The sequence below is a fragment of the Ovis aries genome, chromosome 21, assembly GCF_016772045.2.
Source record: "Ovis aries strain OAR_USU_Benz2616 breed Rambouillet chromosome 21, ARS-UI_Ramb_v3.0, whole genome shotgun sequence".
NCBI classification, from domain to species: domain Eukaryota; kingdom Metazoa; phylum Chordata; class Mammalia; order Artiodactyla; family Bovidae; genus Ovis; species Ovis aries.
Window position 1 is genome coordinate 552,834 of NC_056074.1, and position 27,394 is coordinate 580,227.

The 27,394-nt window shown below is 47.2% G+C and overlaps 1 protein-coding gene across 5 annotated transcripts in view; it reads left to right on the plus strand.

Annotated features, from left to right (window-relative positions):
• The first annotated feature begins 542 nt into the window (after positions 1–542).
• Positions 543–27,394, plus strand: part of VSTM5 (V-set and transmembrane domain containing 5) — a 35,114-nt gene continuing 8,262 nt past the window's right edge. For all 5 annotated transcript variants that reach the window (XR_009597907.1, XR_009597908.1, XR_009597909.1 and 2 more), the window contains exons 1-3: positions 543–673; positions 26,803–27,129; positions 27,226–27,366. Coding sequence is in view for 1 of the 5 variants with exons in the window: in XM_027959608.3 (XP_027815409.1) it covers positions 583–673; positions 26,803–27,129; positions 27,226–27,366 (559 nt within the window). In the remaining 4 variants the exon portion in view is untranslated. The remainder of the gene's footprint in view (positions 674–26,802; positions 27,130–27,225; positions 27,367–27,394) is intronic.

Below are 27,394 nucleotides of genomic sequence, written 5' to 3' on the forward strand. Positions count from 1 at the left end.
TGGCTGGATAAATAGTGGATGGGAGATGGATAGATGGGTGGATGGACTGAGGATGGGTGGATGGATGGATGATGGGTGGATGGATGGATGGTGTTGAGATGCATGGATGGTACCTGGTGGACAACTATCACCACTGCCCAACGGCTCAACCCAGAGTAGCCTGAGGCTCCCTCATCCTCTTCTCATCCCTTTCATTCCAGACTGTCATTTCACTTTTCTGAAAGCCTTCTCGTTTCAATGGAGCCATTAGATGGTCCCTCTCGGTCCTCAGGCAACAGCTGATAGTCTCCCTCCCTTGCCGCCCAACTGAATCCTGAATCAACACCAGTAAAGTGGGTGTGAACGGAAGGAGACTACATGATTTGCTATGATTTACCCCCGAGTGTGTGCATTCCTCTCCTCCCTCCCTCCTCGCTCCTCTTCCTTGCCCGCTCCCTGGGAACTGGTTCAACCGGAGCACCGGCAGTGCTCGGCATCTGCCCCCGGGGCCGGCAGGACGCAGCCGAGGAGGCGGGGCGCGCGCGGGCCGCGCCTTCGCGCCCGGGACGCCGGTGCCGGGCGGCCGGCGCGGCGGGCGCGCTCATGAGGCCGCCGCCGGGCGGAAGGACGCGGAGCCGCGGCCTCTCGCTGGGAGTCCTCGCCCTCTGCGTGGCCGCCGCCCGCTGTCTGCAGAGTAAGCGCGGGCCGGGCGGGGCCGGGCGCGGGGCGGCCCATCCTGGGTAGGGGTCGCGGCCACCGGCCAGCGGGGCGGGGCGCGGCCTGGGGCGGGGCGCGGCCCCGAGTGCGATCGGAGCCGGAAGCCGCCGGGGAAGAGCCGGCTGCCAGTGGCCCCTCCGCCTCTGCTTTCTGTATTCCTTTTTCTTGGAATAACCCGGCTGCGGCCCTGGCATCCTTGATCCCGGCGCACCGCGCCCCGCCCCTGCTGTGGGGACCCCCTCTCCCTCCGCGCCTTCTCGTGTCTCCAGCCTGATCCCTGGTGCTTTAGGCCCCCCCACCTCTTAGAGGAACTCCCAGCAGACCCTCTCAAAGAGGAAAGGGGGTCGGGGCCGGGGTCGGGGTCTGAACTCCTTGGGCTGGAGATGGCCCTCACCGGTCTGCCCCGGGCGCAGGGCTCAGATGGCTGGATCCCAGTGACCCAGACCACAGATCAGAGCGCAGCTGCACCTTCTCATTTAGTCATTCCCCTTTTGATTAGTCATTCCATTTTACAGATTAGTCATCCGAGGTTTCCAGAATGACCAGCGCAGGGCCGCGGGCGGGGGAGGACCTCTAGAAGAGCCGCTGCTTACTAAGCACCTTTGCGCTCACTGTCCCCAGGGCTTGACGGCACGTCTGTCATTGAATCCTCAGAGGAACTCTATGTACAAAGTGCCGCTCTTCTGATTTTCCCTTAATTCTCTTTGGAGTGTAGCTGCTTTACAGTGTTCTGCTAGTTTCTGCTGGACAGCAAAGGGAATCAAAAAGTGCCGCTCTCATGCCGATTTCACAAGTGAGGAAACTGAGGCACAGCTGTCGCCACCAGGCAGTCATAGAGTTAGTATTTAAACCCGGGTTAATGTGGCACGGTTGACCTTTACACCTCTCCAGCTACAGCCCAGCTTCGAAGGCTGCGAATCTCAGGAACCCACAAAGACTGGTAGAGACCGTGCGTCTCAGGCTGTCTGTGGAGCAGGAAGTAGGTTAGTCCATGAGATGAGTGGGTGCGTCTTGCGTCGCAGTGACCTTTCCTATCATTTTGCACCCCTCCAACGTGTTTCCAACCAGACATTCTCACGTAACATCTGTACAGCTGTCCCTGACGTTCAGGGGTCAGCCGTTCACCACAGTGCGGATTTCGTTTATTCACTCACTCATTCACGGCCCCCTCTGCTTCCAGGAAGCAGGCAGCAGTGGTACTGGGGATTCTGTGGTTCAGTGTTGCCGTCAGACAAGCAAACAAGAGTGCTGGCTGGGAGTGGCCAGTCCTGAGAGGAGGGAGTGCCAAAGTTCTGGAAGCTCTAGAGGCTCAGAACCCAGAGGTGGGGAATTAGACCAAGATTCCCAAAGGCAGCTGTGCCTACCCAGTGACAGGTAGACAGAGCCGCCCAGGAATGGGACAATGGGACACAGGACATCCTAGATGAAGAGGAAATACATGCAAAACCGGGAGGAAAGGTCACCGTTTTGCAGTTCTCCATTGAGGAGCGACTTCTGCAGAGCTGTAAACTGCAGGAAGGCAGGTCCCTAGCACTTGCCCAGTGCCAGCCAGCGTCTGCCCTGTGTCCCTGCCTGAGGGGGGCTATGTTTCCAGGCTAGCCCCCATGATGTGGGGAGGGGGGCTCCACCCTCTCACCAGCTCCCTCCACTCTCTTCTTCTGCAGCCTCTGCCCAAAGCCTCCACCCAGAAAGCCAGATACGCATCACTGACACTGAAGCCTGCGTGAAAGCACGTGCCACAAGCTCACACACACATACACACACACACACACACACACACACACACACACCCTGCATGTGAAGCCTTTTCTCTGTGAATGAGACTGTTATGGACCAAATGCTTGTGTCCCCAAAATTCCCATGTTGAAACCCTAACCCACAAAGCGATGGTATCTGGATGTGGAGCCTTTGGGAGGCATTAGGTTTAGAGGAGGTCATGATGTTGCGATCCCCTGACAGGGAGAAAGAGACACCGGAGAGCCCCTCCTGTCTTGCTGCCTCAGGAGGACACAGCGAGATGGCAGCTGTCTGCAGGGAAGGAGAAGAGTCCTCCAAATCTGCCAGGACCTTGATCTTGGCTGTCTCAGCCTCCAGAGCTATGCTCCTTAAGTCAATAGTATTTTGTTACAGCAGTCTAAGCTGACTAAGACGGAAGTAAAAAGTGCTGATGTCGTAAATACCCCCAAAATGTAGAAGCAGCTTTGGAACTGAGTAATGGGTAGAAGCTGGACATGTTTTGAAGTACATGCTGGAAATACAGACTCTGAGGGCCGTTCTGGTGAGGTTTCGGATGGAGATGAGGAACAAATTGTTGGACAATAAGGAAAAGGTGATCTTTGTTAGAAAGTGGCAAAGAACTTGGCTGAGCTGTGTTCATGTTCCAGAGCTCCCGTTGAAGGTGGAGCTTGGAAATGATGAAATTAGATAATTAACTGAGGAGATTCTTAAGCGAAGTGTTGAAGGATCAGCTTGGTTCCTCCTGTCTGCTTAGAGTAAAATGCAAGAAGAGAAAAATAACTTGAAGAAGGAATTCTTAAGCAAAAAGGAACAGGAACTTAAAGATGTGGAAAATTGTCAACCTGTCTATATTATAAAAAAAAGAGCATGTTCAGAAGAGAGCACAGAGATTGTGACCAACCACTGTTTGATAAGATTAGCCTGGGTGTGAACCATGGGCCTAATCAGCCCCCCAGAAGGAACAACTCCAGTGTAACTGCAGGGGTGAAGACAGAGGGAAATGAGGGGAGGCCATCGGACTTGATGGATGTATCGCTGTCTAGCTGTGTATGCTATTTTTCAGGATAAGAAAAGAATGAAGGCAATTCAGCCAGCATCAGAGTTATCTCCTTGGTTTCAGATGTGAGGGGAGCGGGGCGGGGTATTGGTTTCAACAGGCAAAGCGGAGGCTTTGCTGAGCCCCCCGGGGAGTCTGGGGATGTCCAGCGGAGCTGCAGGGGTGAGCTGACCCCTGCGTCAGTGGGTCCTGAAGGCAGAGCCTGGCACCGCAGAGGATTATGAGTGAGCCTTAAGGGCTAATGGATTTACCTTGCTAGGTTTTGGACTCACCTGGGACCTGTCCCTTCTTTCTTCCTTCTGATCGCTCCTTCTTTGGAATGAGAGTGTATATCCTATGCTTGTTCCACTGCATTTTGCAAGCACATAACTTAGCTGGTTTCACAGGTTTTCAGCTGGAGAATAATTTTCTTTCAAGAAGAATCATACCTCAAGTCTTACCCAGTCTGATTTATCATAGATGAGACTTTAGAGCTGAAGGAGAAATGAGTTAACTTTTGGAACTGTTGAGATGGAATTAATTTTTTTTTCTTTCTTACTCAACTGTTTATTCAGGCATTCAGCAGATTGGGTGAGGCCCACCTACTTTGGAGAGGGCATTCTGCTCTACTGTCTTTTTTTAAAATTATTATTCATGCAGGAACTCATTGCATGAATTTTGGGGGACCAGGGACAGAATGTTATGGACTAAATGTTTCTGTCCCCTCCAGAAAGCCATTATGTTGAAGCCCTAACTCCCAATATAATGATATGTGGAGGCGGGGCCTTGAGGGGGCAATTAAGTTTAGAGTTGAAGTCACGAGGGCAGGACTTCTGTGAGGGGGTGGTGTCTCTCTAAGGAGAGAGACCACTGATCCCCCTCGCTGCATATGATGGTTCAGCAGGAAGGTGCCCGTCTACAAGCCAGGAAGAGGGCCCTCAGCAAGAACTGAGTCTGTTGGCACCTTGACCTTGGACTTTCCAGCCTCCACAACTGTGAGGAGTAAGTATCTGTTGTTTGGGGCCCTGGTTCATGATATTTTGTTATAGCAGCTCAAGCTGACTAAGACAGGGCCTTAAAAGCCCTGAAAGCTGGCAGGTCTCCTGCACCTGGCCAGGTGGAGTGCTTTTCCAGGACCTTGTTCATCTCCGGTCTCAGCTCTCAGCACCAGAAGTTAGCCATCAGGCCTCTGAGGATCAATGCCCTGCTCATCTGGACGCAGATGATCCAAGACTCGAGTAGGAACTCCTTGGGTTTTTTCGTTGTTGGTTGGTTGTTTTTAATTGAAGTACAGTTGATTTACAATGTTGTGTTAATTTCTGCCATACAGCAAAGTGATAATCAGTTATACACATATATACATTCTTTTTTTAATATTCTTTTCCATTGTGGTTTACCCTAGGATATAAACCTATATAGTAGGACCTGTTGTTAAGTAGAACAATTTAGTTGGTGGCCTGAGCCAAGCCAGCTTGCTGCCTGCATTTCAACCCCAGCTTCTAAAAAGCAGCCTGCTCCCCTAGCACACACCCACACCCACACCCACTCACACACATGCACACATGAACATACACATAACTATTTCACATCCCCGCTTTCCCAGGGTGGAGCCGGAGTGGAGGAGCTGGCCCTGCTGAGTCGCTCCTGGCCAGAGCCCAGGAGAACGGAGGAGCAGCCGGGGCCGGGGCTCAGCCTGGGGACCAGTGGGGGGGCCGGGGCGACCACAGCTGCGTGGAGCCAAGGTTTTGGCTTAGCTGGAGGTGGCGTGGGGTGGGCGGGAAGGGAGAGCCAGCCTAGGGAGAATCCCTGGGGAGACCCCAGGATCCATCACCACAGGATATGGCCCCACTGGCACCTGCTTGGCCGTCCGTGTTGGCACGCGAGTATTGTTACTGAGCACGTAAGGTGCACTCCACTGGCCCAGGCGAAACCAACGAATGAGGTGTGGGCTCTCTCTGATTTACAGACAGTGGTCTTTGTTTGTTTGTTTGTTTATGTCCCCTTTTTATTTATTTTTATTATTTTTTTACTTTACAATATTGTATTGGTTTTGCCATACATCAACATGAATCAATAAACATACCCACCCACAAGAATGGTGCTTGGGTATGCTTTTAAAAAATGCAGTAAAAAATGGAATCATACTGTGCTTGTTACTCAGCAACTTACTTTTTATAGCAATCTTTTTTTTAGCTCTGTCCACATTGATAGCCGAGATCTTGCTCATGCCTCTCAACTATTAATACTATTCGTATGTCCTATCCATTCTTCTTAGCTAGCCCGTCCTGAGGGACATGGCATCTTGTGCCTGGCAGCCCTTCCCATGGGGAGAGCAGAGCCCTGATACGGGGTGAATGTGGCGCTGCTGATGTGACACCGTGTGGAAGGCGAGCCAGGCTGACGGGTGCCCTCTCCTCACGCTTCCCCTGGGGGTGGTGCTCAGAAATGCCTGGGGCTTACACTGAAGTTATTGAGGGAGGGGCAGCATCACCAGAAAGTCACCCGAATGGCTTCATCCCTGGTTTCCAAGAGGGTCCTGAGGCTACGCTGTGCTGGGCTGGGAAAGGGCTACAGTCAGGAGACCCTCTCTCCATCGTCCCCGGGGCTTCAGGCCACTTATTTCTTCTATCTGCTCTCAGGCTTTCTTTCCTTTTAGTACTCTGATGTATCTAAACTCACAGTGCATATTATAAATCAGTAGCTTTGCTATAATCTCTGTGGCCTGGACTGAAGTTGAGTTCTTCCCGAGAGAACGCATGTTGCTTCTGTCAGTCACAGTCGGCAGGAAGCATCCTCCTCCGTGGAGGGTGGGATGGAGAAGCTGAGGTTGGGTCTTGTAGGATGAGCAAGTGCATACAGCAGGACAGGGTGGAGAAGAGAGCTCCAGGCATACAGCAGGTGCTCAGAAGCTAGGAGGACAGATCCTCATGGCACCTGACACAGTCTGGGCATGCTAAGTGACAGAAGCAGTAAGGGTGTTGCCTCAGCAAGCACTTACTGGGGATTTAACTGGTCCCCCATCTGAGACCCGCTGACCCTGCACCCCCTTAGCCTGTGCTCTCAGGACCCTCGTCTGCCTGCACCTGGGTTTTTCCTAGGACACAGGCTTGGGTTAAGAAAGTATCTATCCGGCAGAAATGGGAATAGGAGAGAGGCACAGTTGGCAAGTACAATGTTGGGCAATGATTTTCTTCTATAACTGGTTTGCCAGGCTGGGAAGGCACCAGTCAGCCCTAAAGGGACATGCCAGACCGTCAAGTGAGCACAGAATATTCCAGCTGCTCACCGTGGTCCAGGAAGCTCAATGGCCTGCCCCTGCGGAGGCACATCCCTGGGGGCAGCTCAGGCTGATACCATCTGTACCCCCAGAGGAACCCCATGGCTCTGGGGCATCCCGTAAGTCCCCTGCTGGGAAGGGCAGGGCCTGAGGTCTGGTCCCAGTGCTGGCGGCAAGCCCTGTGTATTAGGTCACCTTCCTTCTCTGAGCGCACGGGGCCAGGAGGGTGGGCTGGGTTCGTGGTTCTCAATCGGGGCTGCATCTAAGAACCTCTTGGAAGGCTGGTAAGACCTACAGACGCCTACCCTGCTCCTTCTTGTCTCAAGGAAACAGCCTGGCAGGAAGTGTGTGCCTCTCTCCCGTCTTCCATTCTCAGAACATCTACCACTGTGTGCAGGAGAGTCTCGCTTCTCCCTTACTGGTAGTTTAATCCTGACAGCCCCGCGGACATTCTGCCACCAGGCTTAGGTCAGGAGACAAGAATGTTTCTCTTTGAAGTTTGGTTTGGTTTAGTAAATGGTTCCTGAGCACCTAGTGAGGAAGGGGCACTGTGCCAGGGGCCAGGGACACCCGGCACGGTCCCTGCAGCTGGGATCACATGAAACCTGGACGTTCAGTGGTCAGACGCTCGGGGAGTATGAGAGATGCATTCAGCTGAGAGCTGGAAGGAGGCTTCTTGAAGCAGCAGCCTCGAAGTCATAGTAGGAGGAAGCCAGGTGAGCAGGGAGGAACAGGTTCTGAGCAACAGGAATAATGAGCACAGACATGGCAACACCGTCTTCTCGCCCTTGAGGCCAATAGCCAGTGGCAGTGCCTTAGTCAAATGAGGTTTTTCAGCCTTGGTCAGTTTCTTCATATTCAATCTGATAGATTGTCTAGAGAAATGGAATTGGGAAAGTCTTGGATCTTAGGTGCCAAGAGTAGTTCCTCTGATAGGCTTACAGCAGCACCGGGGGTCGGGAGGGAGATGTGAGTCCTCCACAGGGGACCCTGCCGGGGACCCCGTGGGGCTCCCCGCGGCGTGCTGTTGGCCCTGTGGCAGGGTTCCTAGCCCAGACTCACTGTGGGGCTGGGGCACATTCCTTTTGAAAGCCAGTGCCCAGAAACGGGGCACCAGACCCTCTCTCTCCTCTCACCATCAAGCAAGCCCTCCACGTTCTCTGGGATGGGCGGCCAGGGGTCCTTCAACAAGAACTGGTTCCTTTATGCAGGTAGACTGTCAGCTCAGCTCGAGCACCTCAGTCTGCGTGAACCGTCCATCACGTCGTACCCTGCCGGGGTGCCGGCAATCCGGACCGGACTGTGTGCTCGCCTGCTCCTTCCAGTGGGGGAATGGGCACTCCCTCTCTGAGCCTGAATGGAAAGCCCGCTGGGAGCTGCACCGTGCAGGCTGTTTGGGCCTGGCAGAGGAGGGGACATTCAAGATGGACCCTTCCAGTGAGCAGAAACCTGACAACGGGGAGGGTGATGTGAGCCGAGTTACAGAGGAGAGGCCGCAGCGGGGAGTGGGCCACAGTCTGTGCAACAGCAAGTAGGGAGAGGTGACTAGTCTTGGGCGATGGGGCAGGAAAAGGAGGGTGAGGCCAGGTTTCTTGGGTCTTTCAGAGGAGACACAGCCAGGTGGGTTTAGAGAGATTACTAACAATAGCCTCCAGCCAACGAACAGAAGAAAAGCCAGTACCTCCCAAGGGTTTACAATTGTTTTTTGACAATGAGACAATACCTGTGACTGTTTGTCAATCACATGCTTTGTGCCAAGCACATTAACTGCTGCCTTCCATGCATGCTTGCATGCATGCCAAGTCATTCAGTCATGTCCTACTCTTTGCGACCCCATTGACTGTATAGCCCAAGAGTCTCCTCTGCCCATGGGGATTCTCCAGGCAAGAATACTGGAGTGGGTTGCCGTGCCCTCCTCCAGGGGATCTTCCCAACCCAGGGATTGAACCTGTGTCTCTTATGTCTTCTGCATTGGCAGGCAGGTTCTTTACCACTAATGCTACCTGGGAAGCCCTCTTCATAGTAATCCTGCCAATGGGGACTATTAGTCCCCATTTTGTAGATGGGGAAACTAAGGCTCAGAGAGATCGAGGGGCTTGCCTAAAGACCTTCATTCTTTCATCATGTGTTTATGGGAAGCCTACAGTGCCAGGTACTGTACAGGCCTTGGGGATCCCATAGAAAAGAAGGTAGACTAGCCCCCTGGGTTCATGGCTGACAGTTGATCTAGGAGGATGGACCATTAATCAAGAGGAATTACAGCGGGGGATTTCCCTGGTGGCCCAGGGATCGAGACTGCACTTCCACTGCCGGGGGGGGGATCGATCCGTAAACGGGGAAGGATGGCCGTGTGACGCGGCCAAAAAAAGAGAAATTACAACGGACTGGGTTAAGAGAGGAACACGCAGCTCTGGGAACCTGGAGCTGGAGCCCCTGGTGCTGAGACTGCACAAGGCTCCCTGGAAGAAGTGATGTTTAAGGACCTGTGGGCTGGAGAGGGGTTGGCCCTCAGTCTCACTGAAGGAGAAGCTGTGTACTCTCACTGCGGTACCTAGTCACTCATGCGTGTGAGCTGTCTTTTGCTCACTCTGCACCCGTCTCCCAAGTGCCTTCAGGCATCCTGGGAAGTCCTCCCAGAAGAAATGTTGGAGGTCAGAGCCTCATCTCCACCTTCACGCTCCTGTTGCACACGTGTTTCCACAGAAGTGTCTGAGGAGGCGCCTCCCTCCCAGTTTCCCAGGCCCACTGTAAGTCCTGCAGCCCAGCTCTGCAGAGGGTAAACCCAGGGGCACCTCACTCTCTAAGACTGGGCAGGGGCAGGCCTCCTGCCCTTAGCCACCTCCACTATACCTTGCTTTCTTAACCTCCAAGTAGAAACACAGCAGTGATGTGACTGTAGCCTGTGGCTGTCCCGAAAAGTGTTCAGCTTTCCAGCAAGGATGGCTCTTGCTTAAGTTAAAAAGATTCCAGAAGGAATTCCACAGGGAGGAAATTCAGGTCACCCAATTCTTGCCACACGTCTGCAAGTGAATCACAGAATTACAAATGCTGATTCAAGTTCTACACCTGTTATGCAATTTGAGCTGAAAGAATGAGCCTCCTTCACTCAACACTCCAGCTCCCAGCCTCAGCTTTACTGCCTCAGTCCCTGGTACAATGCCAGCTTCTGCTTACATACCCCTGACGATGGGGAGCTCACCACCTCAATAAGCATCTTCAAAGAATTCTCTTTAATAAAAGAGAAATTATCTGTAAAGAAAATAATATTCACTTTAATATTATTGAATGGTCACCAAATGTTAGAAACTATGATAAGCTCCTTATATGTATTGCCTCCCTTAAACTTCATTCAGACTTCCCAGGTGGCTCAGTGGTAAAGAATGCTCCTGCCAATGCAGGAGCTGCAGGGGATGCAGGTTTGATCCCTGAGTCGGGAAGATCCCCTGAAGGAGGAAATGGCAGCCCATTCCAGTACTCTTGCCTGGAGAATCCCATGGGCAGAGGAGTCTAGCAGGCTACAGAACATAGAGTCTCAAAGAGTCAAAGAGTTGGAAGAGACTTAGCCCGCATACAAACATAGAGAACCTTTGCTTTACAGAGTTGCAGGGGGTGAAGGAGGCAAAGGAAGTTGCTTAGCTCACCTGTTCCTCCTGCCTAACCCCAAGCATGTCTAGAAATAGGACTGGATACAATCAAATTTGACTGATGCCAGAAAGAGTCCATTTCCCCCAGAAATCTTGCTGAAAGGCTGTCACGGGGTCTCAAGCATTCCTTTTCACACAATGGCCCTTCATTCTTTTGGTTTAGGCATTGTTAATGCCCAATTGGGTCTGCACTTCAGCTGCTAAACCTTTAGTGTGGATTCGCTCAGTGGTTTTCAGTTTTGGCTGCACACTGGGATCACATAGGGACTTTTAAAAAGCACAGAGGCTTTGGTCTCACCCCTAAAAATTCTGAACTCACAAGTCCAAGGTAGGCTTTTTAAAAACTTCCCCAAATGGTCTGATATTCACAGATTGATAATAACTAGATTAGATCAGGTGGTTCACCTTGGTCCAGCCTCCTGTGACTGGGGAAGTGGGTTTGCAGGGCCTTCTCTGCGGGGCTCTGAGAAGAGGTTGGGTGGTGCTGTTTGGATGCAGAGTAGTTGGTTAGCCAAGTAGCGAATGGTGGACTTTCATGTGGCGTGTGTGACTCTGGGTTGGTGCTCCATCAGGGTTAGACCCTTTCACTTCCTTCCCAAATGCTTGTTGAATGAGAGGAGACTGGATTAAGTCTGGATGAAAAATCACCAAAGGGAGCTCCTCTGCGCCCTTGGGATTGTTCCTGGTGCTCAAGTGCTCTCATTCACATGTGTATGGGCTTTTTAAAAGACTGAAGCACTGAAGCCAAGCCGTGATGATCCTTAGTTACAAATGAGGAAAGGATGACTCAGAGAGGGAGGAGATTTGCACAGTCGCCCAGATAGGGCATGGCGCAGCCAAAACAAGACTGGGGTCTTCAGATTCTGGGGCTTCCCCAGCCAGCATCTGCCGCCCTCTGCCCCCACAGACAGGTGTGCCTTCTGGGCATCTGGAGAGAAGGGCAGCATTTCCACTCTGCAGTCAGAGATGGAACTGAGAAGAGACCCGGGTGAATACAGTGGCCCAGAAGCCACTGAGCGTTTCAAGCAGGAAAGGGTGCTCTGCAGTGTTCCAGATGGACAAGGTTATCTGCTGGGAATGAGGAGGAATTTGGAGGTCTGGAGAGATTGGGGAAAATTGCTCATAATAATCATAGAGAAAGAAGGAGGGAATTTACATGAGAAGTAGAGTAAGACAGTCTGGAGGACCATCTCAAGGGTACGCTGTGCTCCGTGGCTCTGGAGACTGTCTGCTGTGGGCTTTGTGCCGCCATGTTAACTGCTCAGGCCTCAGGTCTGGGCAGAGAGGAAGTGAAGAACAGTTGAACCAGGGTGAAGGCATTCAGGCACAGATGATGAAATGAGAGAGGCCGCTAGAGTTTGAAGAATCTTGGCCAAGGAGAGGGAGGAGGTTCTTGTAGATGAGGGTGCTGGAGGCATGGGGGCTGATGCCGGACCTCACGGCAGATTTCTGCCTGTTGGAAGAATGAAAAGGAAAGTCTGAGGGGAACAAAGCGCTCACATCGACGAGGGTGGACCAAACTCAAAGGTATAGGAATTTTCTGGAGAGGGTGGAGGAGTGATGGTCTAAACCAGTGGTATCCAAAAAAAGTATAATGCGAGCCACACACACACAAGCCACATATGTCATTCTAAATTTTCCAGTGGTTACCTTAAAAAAGAAAGAAAAAATAAAAAAAGAAACAGGCACGATTAATTTTAACAATATATTTTGTTTTACCTAATATGTCTAAAATATTATTTCAATGTATAATCAATACAAAAATTATTAATGATCTATTTAACATTTTGTTTAACATATCTTAATACATCAAACAGAATCTTCAAAGTCTCCCAAATCTGGTGTGCATTTAACATTTAGAGCACATCTCATTTCAGACTGGCTAATTTCAAATGCTCAGTAGATACTGTGATGTGCAGCTCCTGTCTCAGAAAGCCCAGGCCTAGACTCCTGCTTCTTGTCACATCTGCCTCCCAAGTCTGTACCAGCACTGAGTGATGTGCTATGCTGGGAAATGAGAGAGCTGTGGAGTGGTGAAGGGAGGGCTGGGCTCCAGTTCCAGCTCTGATCTTCTACTCGGCAGAAACTTGGACACATATCATGCCTCATCTTTTTCTTTCTTTCTTTTTTTAATGAATAAATGTACTGCTGGTTTAATAAGATTCTGCTCTAAAACATTCTGATCACAGACTATCTTTTAAATTGAGGTATACCTGATTAGTTTTAGGTATTATGATTCAAAACTTTTAGAGATTATATTCCAATTATAGTTTAAAATATTGGATGTATTCCCTGTGCCATATAATATATTCTTGTAGCTTATTTATTTCATAATAGTAGTTGTATCTCATACTCCCCTACCCCATCTTGCCTCTCCCCACTTTCTTCTTCCCACAATAACCTCTAGTTTATTCTCTGTATCTGTGAGTCTATTTCTGTTTTGTTATACTTGCTAGTTGGTGTAATGTTTTAGAGTCCGTATATAAGTGATAACATACAGTACTTGTCTTTCTTTGTCTTACTTATTTCACTAAGCATAATGCTTTCCAAGTTCATCCATGTTGTCCCAAATGGCAAATTTTCATTCTTTTTCAGGGCTAAGTATTTTTCAGTATAAACTGTGCATTTATACTACATCTTCTTTATCCATTCATCTGTTGATGGACGCTTAGGTTGCTTCCATATCTTGACTATTGCAAATAATGCTTCAGTGAACATTGGTGTACACATATCTTTTCAAATTAGTGTTATTGTTTTTTTGGATGTATACCCAGGAGTAGGATTGCTGGTTCATATAGTGATTCTATTTTTAGTTTTTTGAGGAACCACCATGCTGTTTTAGATAAAGGCTCCACCAGTTGACATTCCCACCAACACTGTACAAGGGTCCCCTTTGCTCCACATCTCACCAATATTTATTTGTAATTTTTGATGAGGGCCATTTAACAGGTGTGAGGTGGTAGCTCATTTTGGTTCTGATTTGCATTTCCCTGATTAGCCATGTTGAGCATCTGATTTTCATGGGCTTGTTAGCCATCTGCCTGTCTTCTTTGGAAAAATGTCTATTCAAGTCTTCTGTATACTTTTTAATTGGATTCTTTGGGTTTTCTTTTTAGAGTGAGTTGTATGAACTGTTTATACATTTTGAATATTAACCCCTTATTGGTTATATCATTTGCAAATATTTTCTCCCATTCAGTAGGTTGTCCTTTTACTTTGTCAATGGTTTTCTTTGCTGTGCAAAAGTTTTTAAGTTTGATTAGATCCTATTTGTTTATTTTTGTTTACTTTACCTTAGATTTAAAAAAATGTTGCTACAATTTATGTCAGAGTGTTCTGCCTATGTTTTCTTTTAGGAGTTTCATAGTTTCAGGTCTTACCTTTAGGTCTTTAATACATTTTGAGCTTATTTTTGTGTATGGTGTGAGAAAATGTTCTAATTTCACATGTATCTGTCCAGTTTTTCCAGCACCATTTACTTAAGAGACTGCCTTTTCTTCATTGACCATAGTTGCATGGTTTTATTTCTGAGCTCTTGATGCTGTTCTCTTAATCCTTGTGTCTATTTTTGTGCCAGTACTACACTTGTTTTTGATTACTGTAGCTTTGTAGTATAGTTTAAAATCAGGGTGCATGATACTTCCAGTTTTGATCCTCTTTCTCAAGATTGTTTTGGCTCTTTCAAGGTCTTTTGAGTTTTCATACAAATTGATGATTTTGAGCTGTGGTGTTGGAGAAGACTCTTGAGAGTCCCTTGGACTGCAGGGAGATCTAATCAGTCTATCCTAAAGAAAATCACTCCTGAATATTCATTGGAAGGACTGATGTTGAATCTGAAACTCCAATACTTTGGCCACCTGATGTGAAGAACTGGTTCATTTGAAGAGACCCTGATGCTGGGAAAGATTGAAGGCAGGAGGAGCAGGGGATGACAGAGAATGAGATGGTTGGATGGCATCACCGACTCGATGGATATGAGTTTGAGTAAATTCCAGGAGTTGGTGATGGACAGGGAAGCCTGGTGTGCTGCAGTCCATGAGGTTGCAAAGAATCAGACACGACTGAGCAACTGAACTGAACTGAACTGAACCAATTTTTAAATTATTTGTTATAGTTCTGGGAAAATTGCCATTGTTTTGATAGTCATTGCATTGAATATGTAGATTGCTTTATATAGCATGGACATTTTAACAATATTAGCTCTTTCAGTCCATCTTATCATGATATATATTAAAAGATACTTAATAGGATTGTTTCCTTAATTTTTCTCTGATAGGTTGTTGTTAGGGAATAGAATTGCAACAGATTTCTGTGTATCAATTTTGTATGTGCAATCATCAGATTCATTAATGAGCTCTATAATTTTCTTGGTGGCATCTTTAGGATTTTCTATGTATAGTATCACATCTTTTGCAAACAGTCCCAGTTCTACTTCATCCTTTCCAATTTGGATTCCTTTTATTTCTTTTTCTTCTCTGATTGCTGTCACTAGGACTTACAATAGTATATTTAATAAAAGTGGCAAGAGTGGACATCCTTGTCCTATTCCTTATCTTAGAGGAAATGCTTTCAATTTTTCATTGAGTATGATTTTATTTGTGGATTTGTCATATATGACCTTTTTATGTATGTATGACCCTTTTATGGTCAGGTGTGTTCCCTCTATGCCCACTTTCTAGAGATTTTTATAATAAATGGATGTTGAATTTTGTCAAAAGCTTTTTTCTGCATCTTATCGAGATGATCATATTTTATTCTTCAATTTATTAATGTGGCATATCATAGTGATTTTCTAATGCTGAACTGTTTTTATATCCCTGGGATAAATCACACTTGATCATGGTGTATGATTGTTTTAATGTATTGTTGGATTTCGTTTGCTAGTATTTTTTTTATTTTTGGAGGAATTTTGCATCTGTGTTCTTCATCAGTGATATTGGCCTGTTTTCTTTTTTTTTGTGGTATCTTTGTCTGGTTTTGATATGATGATGGTGCTTGCCTAGTAGAATAAATTCAGAAGACTTTGTTCATTTGCAGTTTTTTGGAATATTTTCAGAAGGCTGGATGTTAATTCTTCTTTAAATGTTTGGTAGAATTCACCTGGTTCTGGACTTCTGTTTGTTGAGAGTTTTTTAAATTAGGAATTCAGCATCATTACTGCTAATTGCTCTGTTTATATTTTCTACTTCTTCTTGTCTCAATCTTGATTGTATGTTTCTAAGAATTTGTCCATTTCTTGTAGATTATCCATTTTGTTGGTATATAATTGTTAGTAGTAATCTCATAGGAGCCTTTATATTTCTATAGTGTCAGTTGTAATTTCTTTTCCATTTTTGACTTCATTGATTTGGGCCCTCTCTTTCTTTTCTTGATGACTCTATCTAATGGTTTATCAATTTTGTTTGTCTTTTTAAAGAACCAGCTCTTAGTTTCATTTTTTTTCTATTTTTTTAGTCTCTATTCCTGCTCTGTTCTTTATGATTTTTTTCCTTCTAATTTGGGAGAGAGTTGTTATTCTTTTTCCAATTCCTTTTGGTACAAGTTTAGGTTGTTGATTTGAGATTTTTTTCTTGTTTCATTATTGATTTGAGATTTTTTTTTCTGTTTCCTGAGGTAAGTTTGTATCCCTATAAACTTTCCTCTTAGAATTGCCTTTGCTGCAACTCATAGAATATGGATCATTATGTTTTCTTCTTTTTTTTTTTTTTTTTGGTTTCCAGGTATTTTTTTGATTTCTTCAGTGAACCATTGGTTGTTTAGTAGTGTATTCTTTAGCCTTCATGCGCTTGTGATGGTTGCTGTGTTTCTCACATGTTGTTGATTTCTAGTGTCATAGTGTTGTACCAGAAAAGATACTTGATAGGATTTCACTTTTCTTAAATTACCTGAGACTTGTTTTGTGGCCTAGCATATGATCTATCCTGGAGAATGTTCTGTGTGCACTTGAAAAGATGTGTATTCTGCTGCCTTGAGGTGGAATATTATTTATATATCTATTAAGTCCCTCTGGTCTAATGTGTCATTTAAAGCCAGTGTTTCCTTATTGATTTTCTGTCTGGATGATCTGTCTATTGCTGTAGTAGGGTTTTAAAGCACCTTACTATACTTATTACTGTATATATATATATCCATTTATGTCTGTTCATATTTGCTTTATATTTAGGTGCTCCTGTGTTGAGTGCATATATTTAGTGATCAAATAAGCAAGTACCTGTGAAGCAAAAAGCATGGGTCCTTTACCCTAATCCCCTGCCTGCCTCACAGGTTGAGATAGTGCTTGTGAAGTACTTTGTCAATTGTATTAATATAAATGTGAATTGCCAACATTTTCAAATGTGAAAAATCTGGGACTCTGACCCAATCTTGGCATGCATTTTTTTATTTATTGTTTTATTTAAATAATACTCTTACTCACTAAAATATTCTAACTGTTCGAAAGGATATAAAGTGAAATGTAAAGTTTTCTCCCATCCCAGACACCCAGTCCTTTCCCTGAAGACAACCAAAGACACCTGATTTTTAGAATGCCCTTGGGAGATATTTTGTGCGTGTTATGGATAAATGTGCATATCTGTGCGTGTACACGTGCACATATACATATCATTAGTTTACTCAAATAGAACAGTTTGTACACACTGTTCTGCTCTGTGCTTTTTCATTATTTTTGAGATAATCTAATATCAATGCTTACAGATCTATCTCATTTTTAAAGTGCTGGTGTAATATTCAAAGTATAAATATTAATGATGCACTTAATCAGTTGTGACATAATAGGAAATAAGTATTTGTTTTCTGCTCCTGATTCCCGAAAACCTAGTAATTTCCTGGGTGATATCAGTGGTAGAAACTTTTTTTTTTTTTTGGCTGTACCTTGTGGCATGCAAGATCTTACTTCCATGACCAGGGATCAGACCCATGGCCCCTGCAGTGGGTGTGCAGGATCTTAACTACTGGACCAACAGGAAAGTCCCAGGACCATTCTCTGGTTCCTGACATATAAGCTTCTAAGACCCTTGGATTCTCCAAAGTCATGAATGCTTTTTTTGTTTGTTTGTTTGTTAATGATGTGACTCTTGGAAGATGAGGGCTCACTGGCAAGGATTAGAAAGTTCAAACTTTCAAGGCTTCCCTGGTGGCTCAATGGTAAAGAAGCCATCTGCCAATGCAGGAGACATGGGTTCAACCCATGATTCAGAAAGATCCCACATGCTACAGAGCAAGTAAACCCATGTGCCACCACTACTGAACCTGTGCTCTAGAGCCTGAAAGCTGCAACTACTAAGCCCATGTGCTGCAGCTACTAAAGCCTGTGCTCCACAGCAAGAGAAGCCACCACAATGAGAATGTGCTTACCACAACTAGAGAGTAGCCCCCTGCTCGCCACAGCTAGAGAAAAGCCCACACAGCAACAAAAAACCAGCTCAGCCATAAATAATAACTTTAAAAAAAGAAGAAAGGAAAACCTGAACTTTTAGCCCCTACCCCTGAAGGAAGAAACCCTGGGGATTAAGTTAATCACTAGTGGCCATGATTTAATCATGCTCATGTCAAAGTGAAAGTCGCTCAGTCATGTCTGACTCTTTGTGACCCCAGGGACTGTAACTTATCATGCTCTTCATTCATGGGATTTTCCAGGCAAGAATACTGGAATGGGTTGCCATTTCCTTCTCCAGAGGATCTTTCCAACCCAGGGATCAAACCCAGTTCTCCTGCATTGTAGGCAGATGCTTTACCATCTGAGCCACCAGAGAAGCATGTTATGGGACCTCCCCCTAAAACACTAACTGAATAAGTTGGAAGAGGAGAGCTTCTGTGCTGGTGAACAGATGTAGATGCTGGGAGAGTGGTGTGGCCAGAGAGGATATATGAGAGCTCCACGTCCCTCCTACATACCTTGCCCTGTGGCATCTTTTCTGTGTGGCTGTTCCTGAGTTGTATCCTTTATAATAAAGTGCTCATAGTAAGTAAAGTGTTTTCCTGAGTTCTGTGAGATGTTCTAGCAAATTATCAAACCTGATGAACCATGGAAACCTCCAATTTATACCCAGTTGGTCGGAAGTACAGACACTTGGACTTGTGATTGGTGTCTGAAGTGGGGAGCAGTCTTGTAAGACTGAGCCCTTAACCTGTGGGATCTGCACTAACTTCTGGTAGTAAGTGTCAGAAGCATTCTTGATGGAGTAAGAAACAGTTTTCCTCTACTGGTTCCTCACCAGCTAACGCATACATTGTCACCAATCTTTTGCTACTGCATTTGACTGTACTATGCCTCAGTGACAATATCTGCACTTGTATCTTTGCATCTCTGTGCCCTTACTACTTGTAGGATAATTTCCTAGAAATAGAGTTTCTGGGTCAAAAGGTATGTGCTATTTAATATTTCTATAGGTTTCACCATATTGCCCTTCAAGCAGGTCACGCCCACTTATAATCACCACAGTAATGATTCAGTATAACTTCTACACACCCCTGACAACATGTTATCAAACTTTCTCACTGTTCCTAGTCTGATAGCAGCCAAGTCAATCAGCTTTCCCAGCCTAGGTTTCAATGGACTGTGATAAATGTATATGACAGGTAATACTTAACAAGTGTTGCAACTAGAAATGGTGGACCTTGCTGTTTTGAAGTGATATTTCTGGTTGGGGTACAAATACAGAAACCTAAAGAAAAGCAGCCTGCCAGCCTTGATCTCAGCTTGCATCTCTTTTGTTTGGGCTTGGCTGACATCTGGGTGACTTCCCAAGGCCATTATATAGCAATGTCAAGGGGATGGGAGGAGCTCCCTCAGGGAGGAGCTGAGCTTTGGTCTCTGAGTAATCAGGCACCAAGCTGAGGAATTACTACCCGAGCTAACAGGAGGGATAGGTACCCTATAAATGATGTGTGGATGTCAATCATTAACACTATTCATGGCATCTAAACCAGAAAGCCAGTATTTGGGGTTGCTCTGTTGGCTCCTCATGAAGCTATGTTTCTTAAACTCCAGACTTGCTTGTTTCAAGAATGAAGGGTACATGCATATCTTAGTTTCAACTTAAAATTGTTCTATTTCTTGTCTTAGCTATTTGACTCTAGTAGGGAAAGGAGTCTTGTCAGGACCTCCCTCAATCAGAACTGTTGCCTCCTCAGCACAGGTCCAACCCCACACTTTCCTGTTCTTTCCCAATGGGCAGCAGTTCAAGCAGCAGGGCATGTGTGTTTATTTATCCTTTATTTGTTCTTTCCTACGAGTATATTGTGAGCAACTACGAAGTGCTGGGCCCTGTGCTGGGCACTAGTATTTCTGAAATGAACTGGAAATGAGTTATCCCAGCAGAGCCCTGTCCAAGGCAGCTCTGCCCCGCGTGTATGCACTTCCTACCCCACCCCCCCACACTGCTGTCTCCCCAGTGCTGGTCAGTGGCGGGCCCAGGTCTGTCCACACTCAGCATTGCAGGGTGCTCCCAACTGGGCTCCAGCCATGAGTTCTCCTGAAGGTGCACAGGTCAGGGACATGTGGTGGGCCCAGGGCAGTGCAGGTGAGGTGCACAGATGATAAGATCGTGGATTCTGCAGCCAGATTGCCCCTTCTGAAGCCCAGTTTAGATATGTCATGCAGATGGCACTAGTTGGTAAAGAATTTCCTGCCAGTGCAAGAGACATAAGAGATGCAGACTCAATTCCTGGGTTAGAAAGATCCCCTGGAGGAGGAGGTGGCAACCTGCTCCAGTATTCTTGCCTGGAGAATCCCATGGACAGAGGAGCCTCGTGGGCTACAGGCCAGGGAGCTGCAAAGAGTCAGACGTGAATGAGCAACTGAGCACACGCTTCCTCTTGAACACCATCCTGGGGCCTCAATGCCTGCAGTAACACATGCAGTTGATCCAAGCCTGTGATAGATTCCTCGTGGTACAGCTCGTCTGTGCTTCCCATTCACCAAGCCTCAAACATAAGCACCCATCATGCCCCTCTAGGTGGGCTGTTTTCTCAGCTGGGATTGCCCTTATTCCCTTTCAAAGTCTTAGTCTTCAAGCCTCAGCTTTAATGATGTCTTGCCTCTTCCCAGCTCCTGCAAATATCCTGGCTTATTACCGGAACAGTTGAGGAGTACCCTGGATTTCCATCTCTGCTCTGACTGTGCTATTGCACAAATTACTTAGCCTCAGTGACTTTCCGCCTCTTTAAAACGGGGATGATGCTATACTTTCCTCCAGCCAACACCCATGAGCCAGTGCCCTGCTGTGGAGGGGGAGTGGGGAGTGCAGGGCTGGGCTTGATCACTGAAAAGGAGATGCAATGAGATTGCTGAGCTGTGGAGATGCCTTTGGAAGACAGAGGGTTGAGGAAGAATGACTTGGGACTTAGCTGGTGGTCCAGTGGTTGCGAACCTGCCTCCCAATGCCAGGGATGAGGATTTGACCCCTGGTCATGAACTGAGAGCCCACATGCTGCAGGGCGGCTAAGCCCATGCCTTCAGCTAGAGAAGTCCAGCACCACAGGTACTGAACCATCGCACCTGGAGCCCACACTCCGCAGCTCAGCACAGCCGAGAGAGCACAGGGCAGAACGGCTCTGTCCTGCCTACCTAGAGCTGCCTCTGTGCCCACTGTCAAGCCCCGTGAGCACCTCAGGAACCAGCTGCTGTTTGTCTGGTTTATTCTTCAGTGTTTCTGTGAATCTCAGAGAGGGTGACCGGCTGTTCTGTTTTGCCCATGACCATCCTAATTTTAGCCCTGAAGCTCTTGAACCTGGGAAAACCTGCAGCCCTGGGCAAACCAGGAGTCTTGGTCACTCAAGGCCAGTGACCCACTGATGGGGAGGGGATGGGGGGCTGCAGGCCCTGGGCAGGCTCTGCATGCTGAGTCCGGCTGGGCCTTACACGTGCTGGGTTGCCTCATCCCTGCAGCCCTCCCCTGGGGGTGTTCCAGTTCTCATTCCACCGCGGAGGAAGCGAGGCTCTCAGCAGTGAAGGCTCTGTCTGCAGGTCTCACAGCTGTGAGGTCCCCAGGGTGAGCCCCTGTAGACCCACCCACGCCAGGTGTCTCCACCACACCTCACCACACCTGGAATGACCCCTCTGTGACGGGACTCATCACTCCAGCACCCTGCTCCAGTCCTTCCAAGTTAGGACTCCGGGACTTGCCTTTCTGACTCATAGTGTAGCTGCATACAGCCTTTTTTTAATGTAATTTTATCTATTTTTATTCAGTTAGTTAGTTTCAGTTGTGCTGGCTCTCCACTGCTGCCCAGGCTTCTCACTGCAGTGGCTGCTGTTGTGGAGTATAGGCTCCAGGTACATGGGCTCGGTGGCTCCAGACACCAGAGCAGAGGCTCAATAGTTGTGACCCACGGACTTGGTTGCTCCAAGGCATGTGGGATCTTCCTGGATCAGGGATCAAACCCATGGGTCCTGCATCGGCAGGTGGATTCTTTACCACTGAGCCACTGGGGAGGCCCCTTAGCTGCATACAGTCTTGATAAGGAGGCTCATGACGATGACGCTTGTTTCCTGGGTCTCTCCTGATGATCACACAGACTGGATAGGTGGCTTTCTAGATAAGTGAGGTGAAAATAAGTTGTGCTGATTAAGGCGCATCCTCCATAACGGGTAATATGTATCTCCCCATTAATTCTTGTCTCCCGAAACTGTGGCCCAAATACTAAACAGTATTACCCTTTATTGTGGTTTGGCTTGGCTTTCTCACAAGGAGGATATATTTAAGGGAATATATCCTTAAATAATCAATTTTTAAAGGCAGTGAAGCACTACCTCTGTAATTTACTTGTAGGAAAAGGAGTAAGGACCCATCCTGAGTGTTATTTTCCAGCCTGCTGCTCGGTAGCTGGTGGCACTTGCCTGATACTTTCTCTTTGACTGGTCTCCAGTGCGTGTCAGCAGCTCTAGGAAGTCTGGTTTTCAGGAAGCCCTTTGGTTCAGGTTCCAGTGACTTCTGTCCTGCTGATGTCTTCAGTTAAAGGAAGCATCTGCATCTATCTTGGAAATTGGTAGAATTTAGTTCTTTTCTTCTCTCCATAAAGAATTCGAGTAAATATAAAGAGCAAGGTAAACTTTTAAACTTTGCTCACCATATTGGTCTAATCAGGAGAACTTTAAAAGATTTCTTAAACATTTTTTTAATTATCAGTTTAATTAGCGTGAAAATTCAAAATGATATAAATGTATAACTTAAATTTTCTGTTGCCATCCAATCTCTAATGCACAATCCCTATTAATAGAGCACATATTACTCCAATATTTTTCTATACAGAATATATACATATTAGCACATATTTACTCATATGTAAATAAGATCATAGCATACTGTTTTGCAAATATAAAAGAACATTTTTTTGGCTGTGCTGGGCCTTCACTGATGCGTACAGGCTTTCTAGAGGTGTGGTATGCTGGCTTCTCCTCGCTGCGCCTTCTCTGGGTGTGGGGCCAGGCTCGAGAGCACGCGGGCTTCCGTAGTTGTGGTACTCAGGCGTAGGTGCCTTGAGGCATGCAGACTCTTCCGGATCAGGGATGAAACCGTGTTCCCTGCTTTGGCTGGCCGGTTCCTAACGACTGAACCATCAGGGAAGGCCTATAAATTTATTTTTTAACTGAATACCATGTCATAGATATCTTCCTTGGCCCACACAAAATTCATTCTTGTTCATGGCTGCCTGGCATCCATTTTACAAGTGAAATCTGATTTACTGCATCAGCTTCCTTGAGTAGAACGTTTGAGCCAGGTCTGAATGTTGGCCAGGCCACTCAGTTCCTCTGGACTTGTTCTGGAATGATTTTGGCATATGGTGCAGGGGTGGTTACTCATTAATTCAACTTTTTAAACAATTGACAAACAGTTTGCCTTTAAACGCTTAGAACTATTAATTTTCCTATTAATCTTTGCCATAGACAGTTCATTCCTGATTCTATGTATCAGGAAGAGGAGGAACTCTTTGTTCCTAAAACCTAATTAAATGCCTGATTCATTTGTCAGATTAGGAGGAGGTTTCTCTGATCAAAAGAAAATACAGAAACTAACAAGGACCAGTTGGCCAGTTTGCAGCTGTGTCAGCATCTGAAATTCTTGGGCTTCCTATTTTTGTTTTTCAGTTTTGCTGTTTCTTGAGCCAAAGTTACTGAAAGGCTCGAAATGGAGGTTCCCGAGGCCCCTATTAAAGTGCTTCCCTGGTGGCTCAGATGGTAAAGAATCTGCCTGCAATGCGGGAGACCTGAGTTTGATCCCTGGGCCCGGAATATGCCCTGGAGAAGGAAATGGCAACCCTCTCCAGTATTCTTGCCTGGAGAATCTCATGGAGAGAGGAGCCTGGCAGGCTATAGTCTATGGGGCCAACAAGAGTTGGACATGACCGAGCGACTAACACACTTTACTTTTTTTCTGTGTGTGTAGAAACTTTTGTTTGTTGTTGCTGTTTAGTTGCTAAGTTGTGTCTTTTGTGACCCCATGGACTATATAGCCCACCAGGCTTCTCTGTCCATGGGATTCTCCAGGCAAGAATACTGGAGTGGGTTACCATTTCCTTCTCCAGGGGATCTTCCTGACCCAGGGATTAAATACGTGTCTCTTGCATTGCAGACAGATTTTTTGCCACTGACCACCAGGAAAGCTGAACCACCCAAGCAGCAACATTTCTATGAGACCATTTCAACAAGGCTCACCTCCTTGTTCACATAATTATTAGTTGTTCACTTACTCATTCAACAAACATTTATTGGTCAATTGCTGGGTGTCAGGCGTTATGCTGGGTACAGGGAATACTGAGATGAAGAAAGCACTTTTACTTCCTACCCTCCAAGGGCTGACCTGGAACTTAACCTCTGTTTCCTTCCAGAGAGAGAGAAAGCAAATGTGGCAAAATGTTAGTAATTGGTGAATTTAGTAGAGGGTACATGGATATTAATTATACTTGTCTTTCAACCTTTCTGTGAGTTTAACATTTTTAAAAATGAAGTTGGGGCGAAAATATTTTTTTGTTACTTGGCAGCTGTAATTCTTAAAAGCCATTATTACCTCCCAGTTTTTCAGCGTAGAACCTATTGGATTATCCCCAGCCACTTAGCAAAAATTTAGGAGAGGAATGGTAATAGGATATTCTGCGGATACATGTGCAGGTACTAAGTTGCTTCAATCGTGTCCAACTCTTTGCGACTCCATGAACCCCATGAGCCCACCAGGCTCCTCCGACCATGGGATTCTCTAGGCAAGAATACTGGAATAGGTTGCCGTTTCCTATTCCAGGCGATCATCCTGATCCAGGGACAGAACCTGAATCTCCTGTGTCTTCTGCATTGCAGGCAGATTCTTTACCCCTGAGCCACTGGGGAAGCCCATATTGTGGGGACAGAAGACAATGAGAAAAGTGACAGATGTGGTCACCTGCAGCCACACAGCAGGAGCCCTGAGGCGACCGGGCACCCAACAAGTAAAGGGCTTAAACAGGAAGTGGAGGTGGAAACCCAGGCATGGGCTCCAAGCCCAAATCCTGCCCTACCCCGTCTCCAAGCAGCCCTGGCCGTTCTGTGTGTGTGGTTGGCAGGGAGAGGGGCTGGCACAGGTTTGTCACATTTTGTGCCCTCCACTGGCAACCACCGACCTTTGACTTGAGCATAGAGGTTAAATATTTGAGCTTTGGAGTTGGCGACCTTTGTGAGAATCTCAGCCTTGCAGGGTGAACTTAAACCAGCTAGTGAATCCTGTTGGTGCTGGAGTTTGTTACAGCCTGGATAGAATTGCAGGGGGTTGTGTGATGCTTTAAAGACACAGTGGTGTGTGAAGCAGTTAGCACAGGGCCTGTGCCTGGCACCTACTTAATAAATGTATCATGACATGTACCATCCTAGCCAGTGGCTCAGCTTTTCATCTGCACACTCACGTAGAAGTCTCTGCTTGATGCCTCTTTGCCTTGCTCCTCCCACAGCTGTAATCAGCAGGTTCTGTCCTCTGCTCCCACACACATCCTAAGTCAGACCCCCTCACTCTTTTCAAGGCTGTCTCCATTTGTAGCCGCTGCGGCAGCCGCCTGACTGTTCTTCCTGCCTCCACACTGGCTCCCTCACCCCCAGACGTTCTCCGTGGTGGGCTTTCTCAAGCTCGGTGGAGAATGCCACCTTTCTCAGGCTTCTTACAGCTTCCCATCACCCTGACTCTCACATCACCCCGCCCAGCCCCCAGCCTCACCTTCTGGACTCCCCCCGGCTCCCTGGGCTCTACATTCTGGCCCGCCTTCTGTCCCTCAGACGCGCCAGTTCACTCTCACTTCAGTCTTTCAGTTGCCTTCTCTGCCTGAAATGCATGTCTTCACATGGTTGCCTCCTTTTCCTCTCTGTCCCTTGGCTCCAGTTCATTTCCACAGAGAGGTTCTCTCTGACCATCCTGTCTAATGCTGTGTACCACCTCCATCACCACCTACCTGTTTCATTATCTTTAAAGCACTTATAAAGTGATCTTGTGTGTTTATTTAACTCTTGTATGTCTCCCTCATACAATGGAAGCTCTAGGAAATAGTGATAACCTTGTGCTTTGTTCAGTGTTCTAGCTTGGGATGCCATAACAAAATATGGCAGACTGGGGAGTTTAAGCAACACATTTATTTTCACACAGTTTGGAGGCTGTGAAGTCCCAGATCAAGGTTCTGGCATGGTTTGGTTTCCAAGGAGAGTTCTCTTCCTGGCTTGCAGACATCTGCCTTCTCACTGTGACCTCAAATGGTCCTTCCTCCATATGAGAGAGAGACTGTTCTTATAAAGACACTAATCCCTAAGGACTTTCCTGGTGGCCCAGTAGTTAAGATTCCACAATTTTCAGTATAGGGAGTGTGTTTGACCCCTAGTTGAGGAACTGAGATTCCAAATATCATGTCGCGTGGCAAGAAAAACCCAAAAAAGCCAAACCACTAATCCTACTGGAGCAGGGCCCCACACTTATGACCTCATTTAACCCTTATTCCTCCTTAGAGACACCACTTCCAAATATAGCCACCTGGATGGGGCGGGGAAGGGCTTCAACATAGAAATTGGGGGGAAGGGGACTATAAACATTCACCTCTGTAGTGTCAGCATCAGAACCCAGAAGAGAGCCTGACACGTAATGAGTGCTAATTTGCTTCAGTTGTGTCCAGCTCTTTTTGACCCTATGGACTGTATGTAGCCCACCAGGCTCCTCTGTCCATGGGACTCTCCAGGCAGGAATATTGGAGTGGGTTGGTATGCTCTCCTCCAGGCGATCTTCCCAATCCAGGGATCGAACCCATGTCTCCTGCATTGGCAGGCGGGTTCTTTACCACTAGCGCCACCTGGGAAGCCCCTGACATGTAATAGGCACTCAATAAATACTTGCTAAGTAAACGAATGCAGGATAGAAGTTGACTTCCCTGCGAGCCCGTGTAAGTGGCCCCACATCTAGCACTCCATCCCACAGGCCAGGGCGTATCGCTGTACATTCCCCAGCCCGCCATCAACGCCACGGTGGAAGAGGACATCCTGCTCTCGGTTGACTACTCCTGCCATGGGATCCCCACCATCGAATGGAAGTACACGTCCAGCTGGGGAGTGCAGAAGATCGTGGAGTGGAAGCCGGGGACTCAGGCCAACATCTCCCAGAGCCACAAGGACAGGGTGTGCACCTTCGACAACGGCTCCATCCAGCTCTTCAGCGTGGGCGTGCGGGACTCCGGCTCCTACATCATCACGGTGACCGAGCGCCTGGGGAGCAGCCAGTTTGGCACCATCGTGTTGCACGTCTCAGGTGAGATGCTCCCGGGGGCCCTGGTGCCTCTAGAAAATCGGAGTGTGTGGGAGGCCAACCTGATATTAAGAGATGTTATCTGCCCCCCACCTGTAGAGATCCTCTATGAAGACCTCCACTTTGTCGCTGTCTTCCTTGCTTTTCTTGTTGCTGTGGCTGCACTGCTGATCAGCCTAATGTGGGTTTGTAATAAGTGTGCCTATAAATTCCAAAGGAAGAGAAGACACAAACTCAAAGGTAATTCTCTGGGCCTTGTAATTGATGC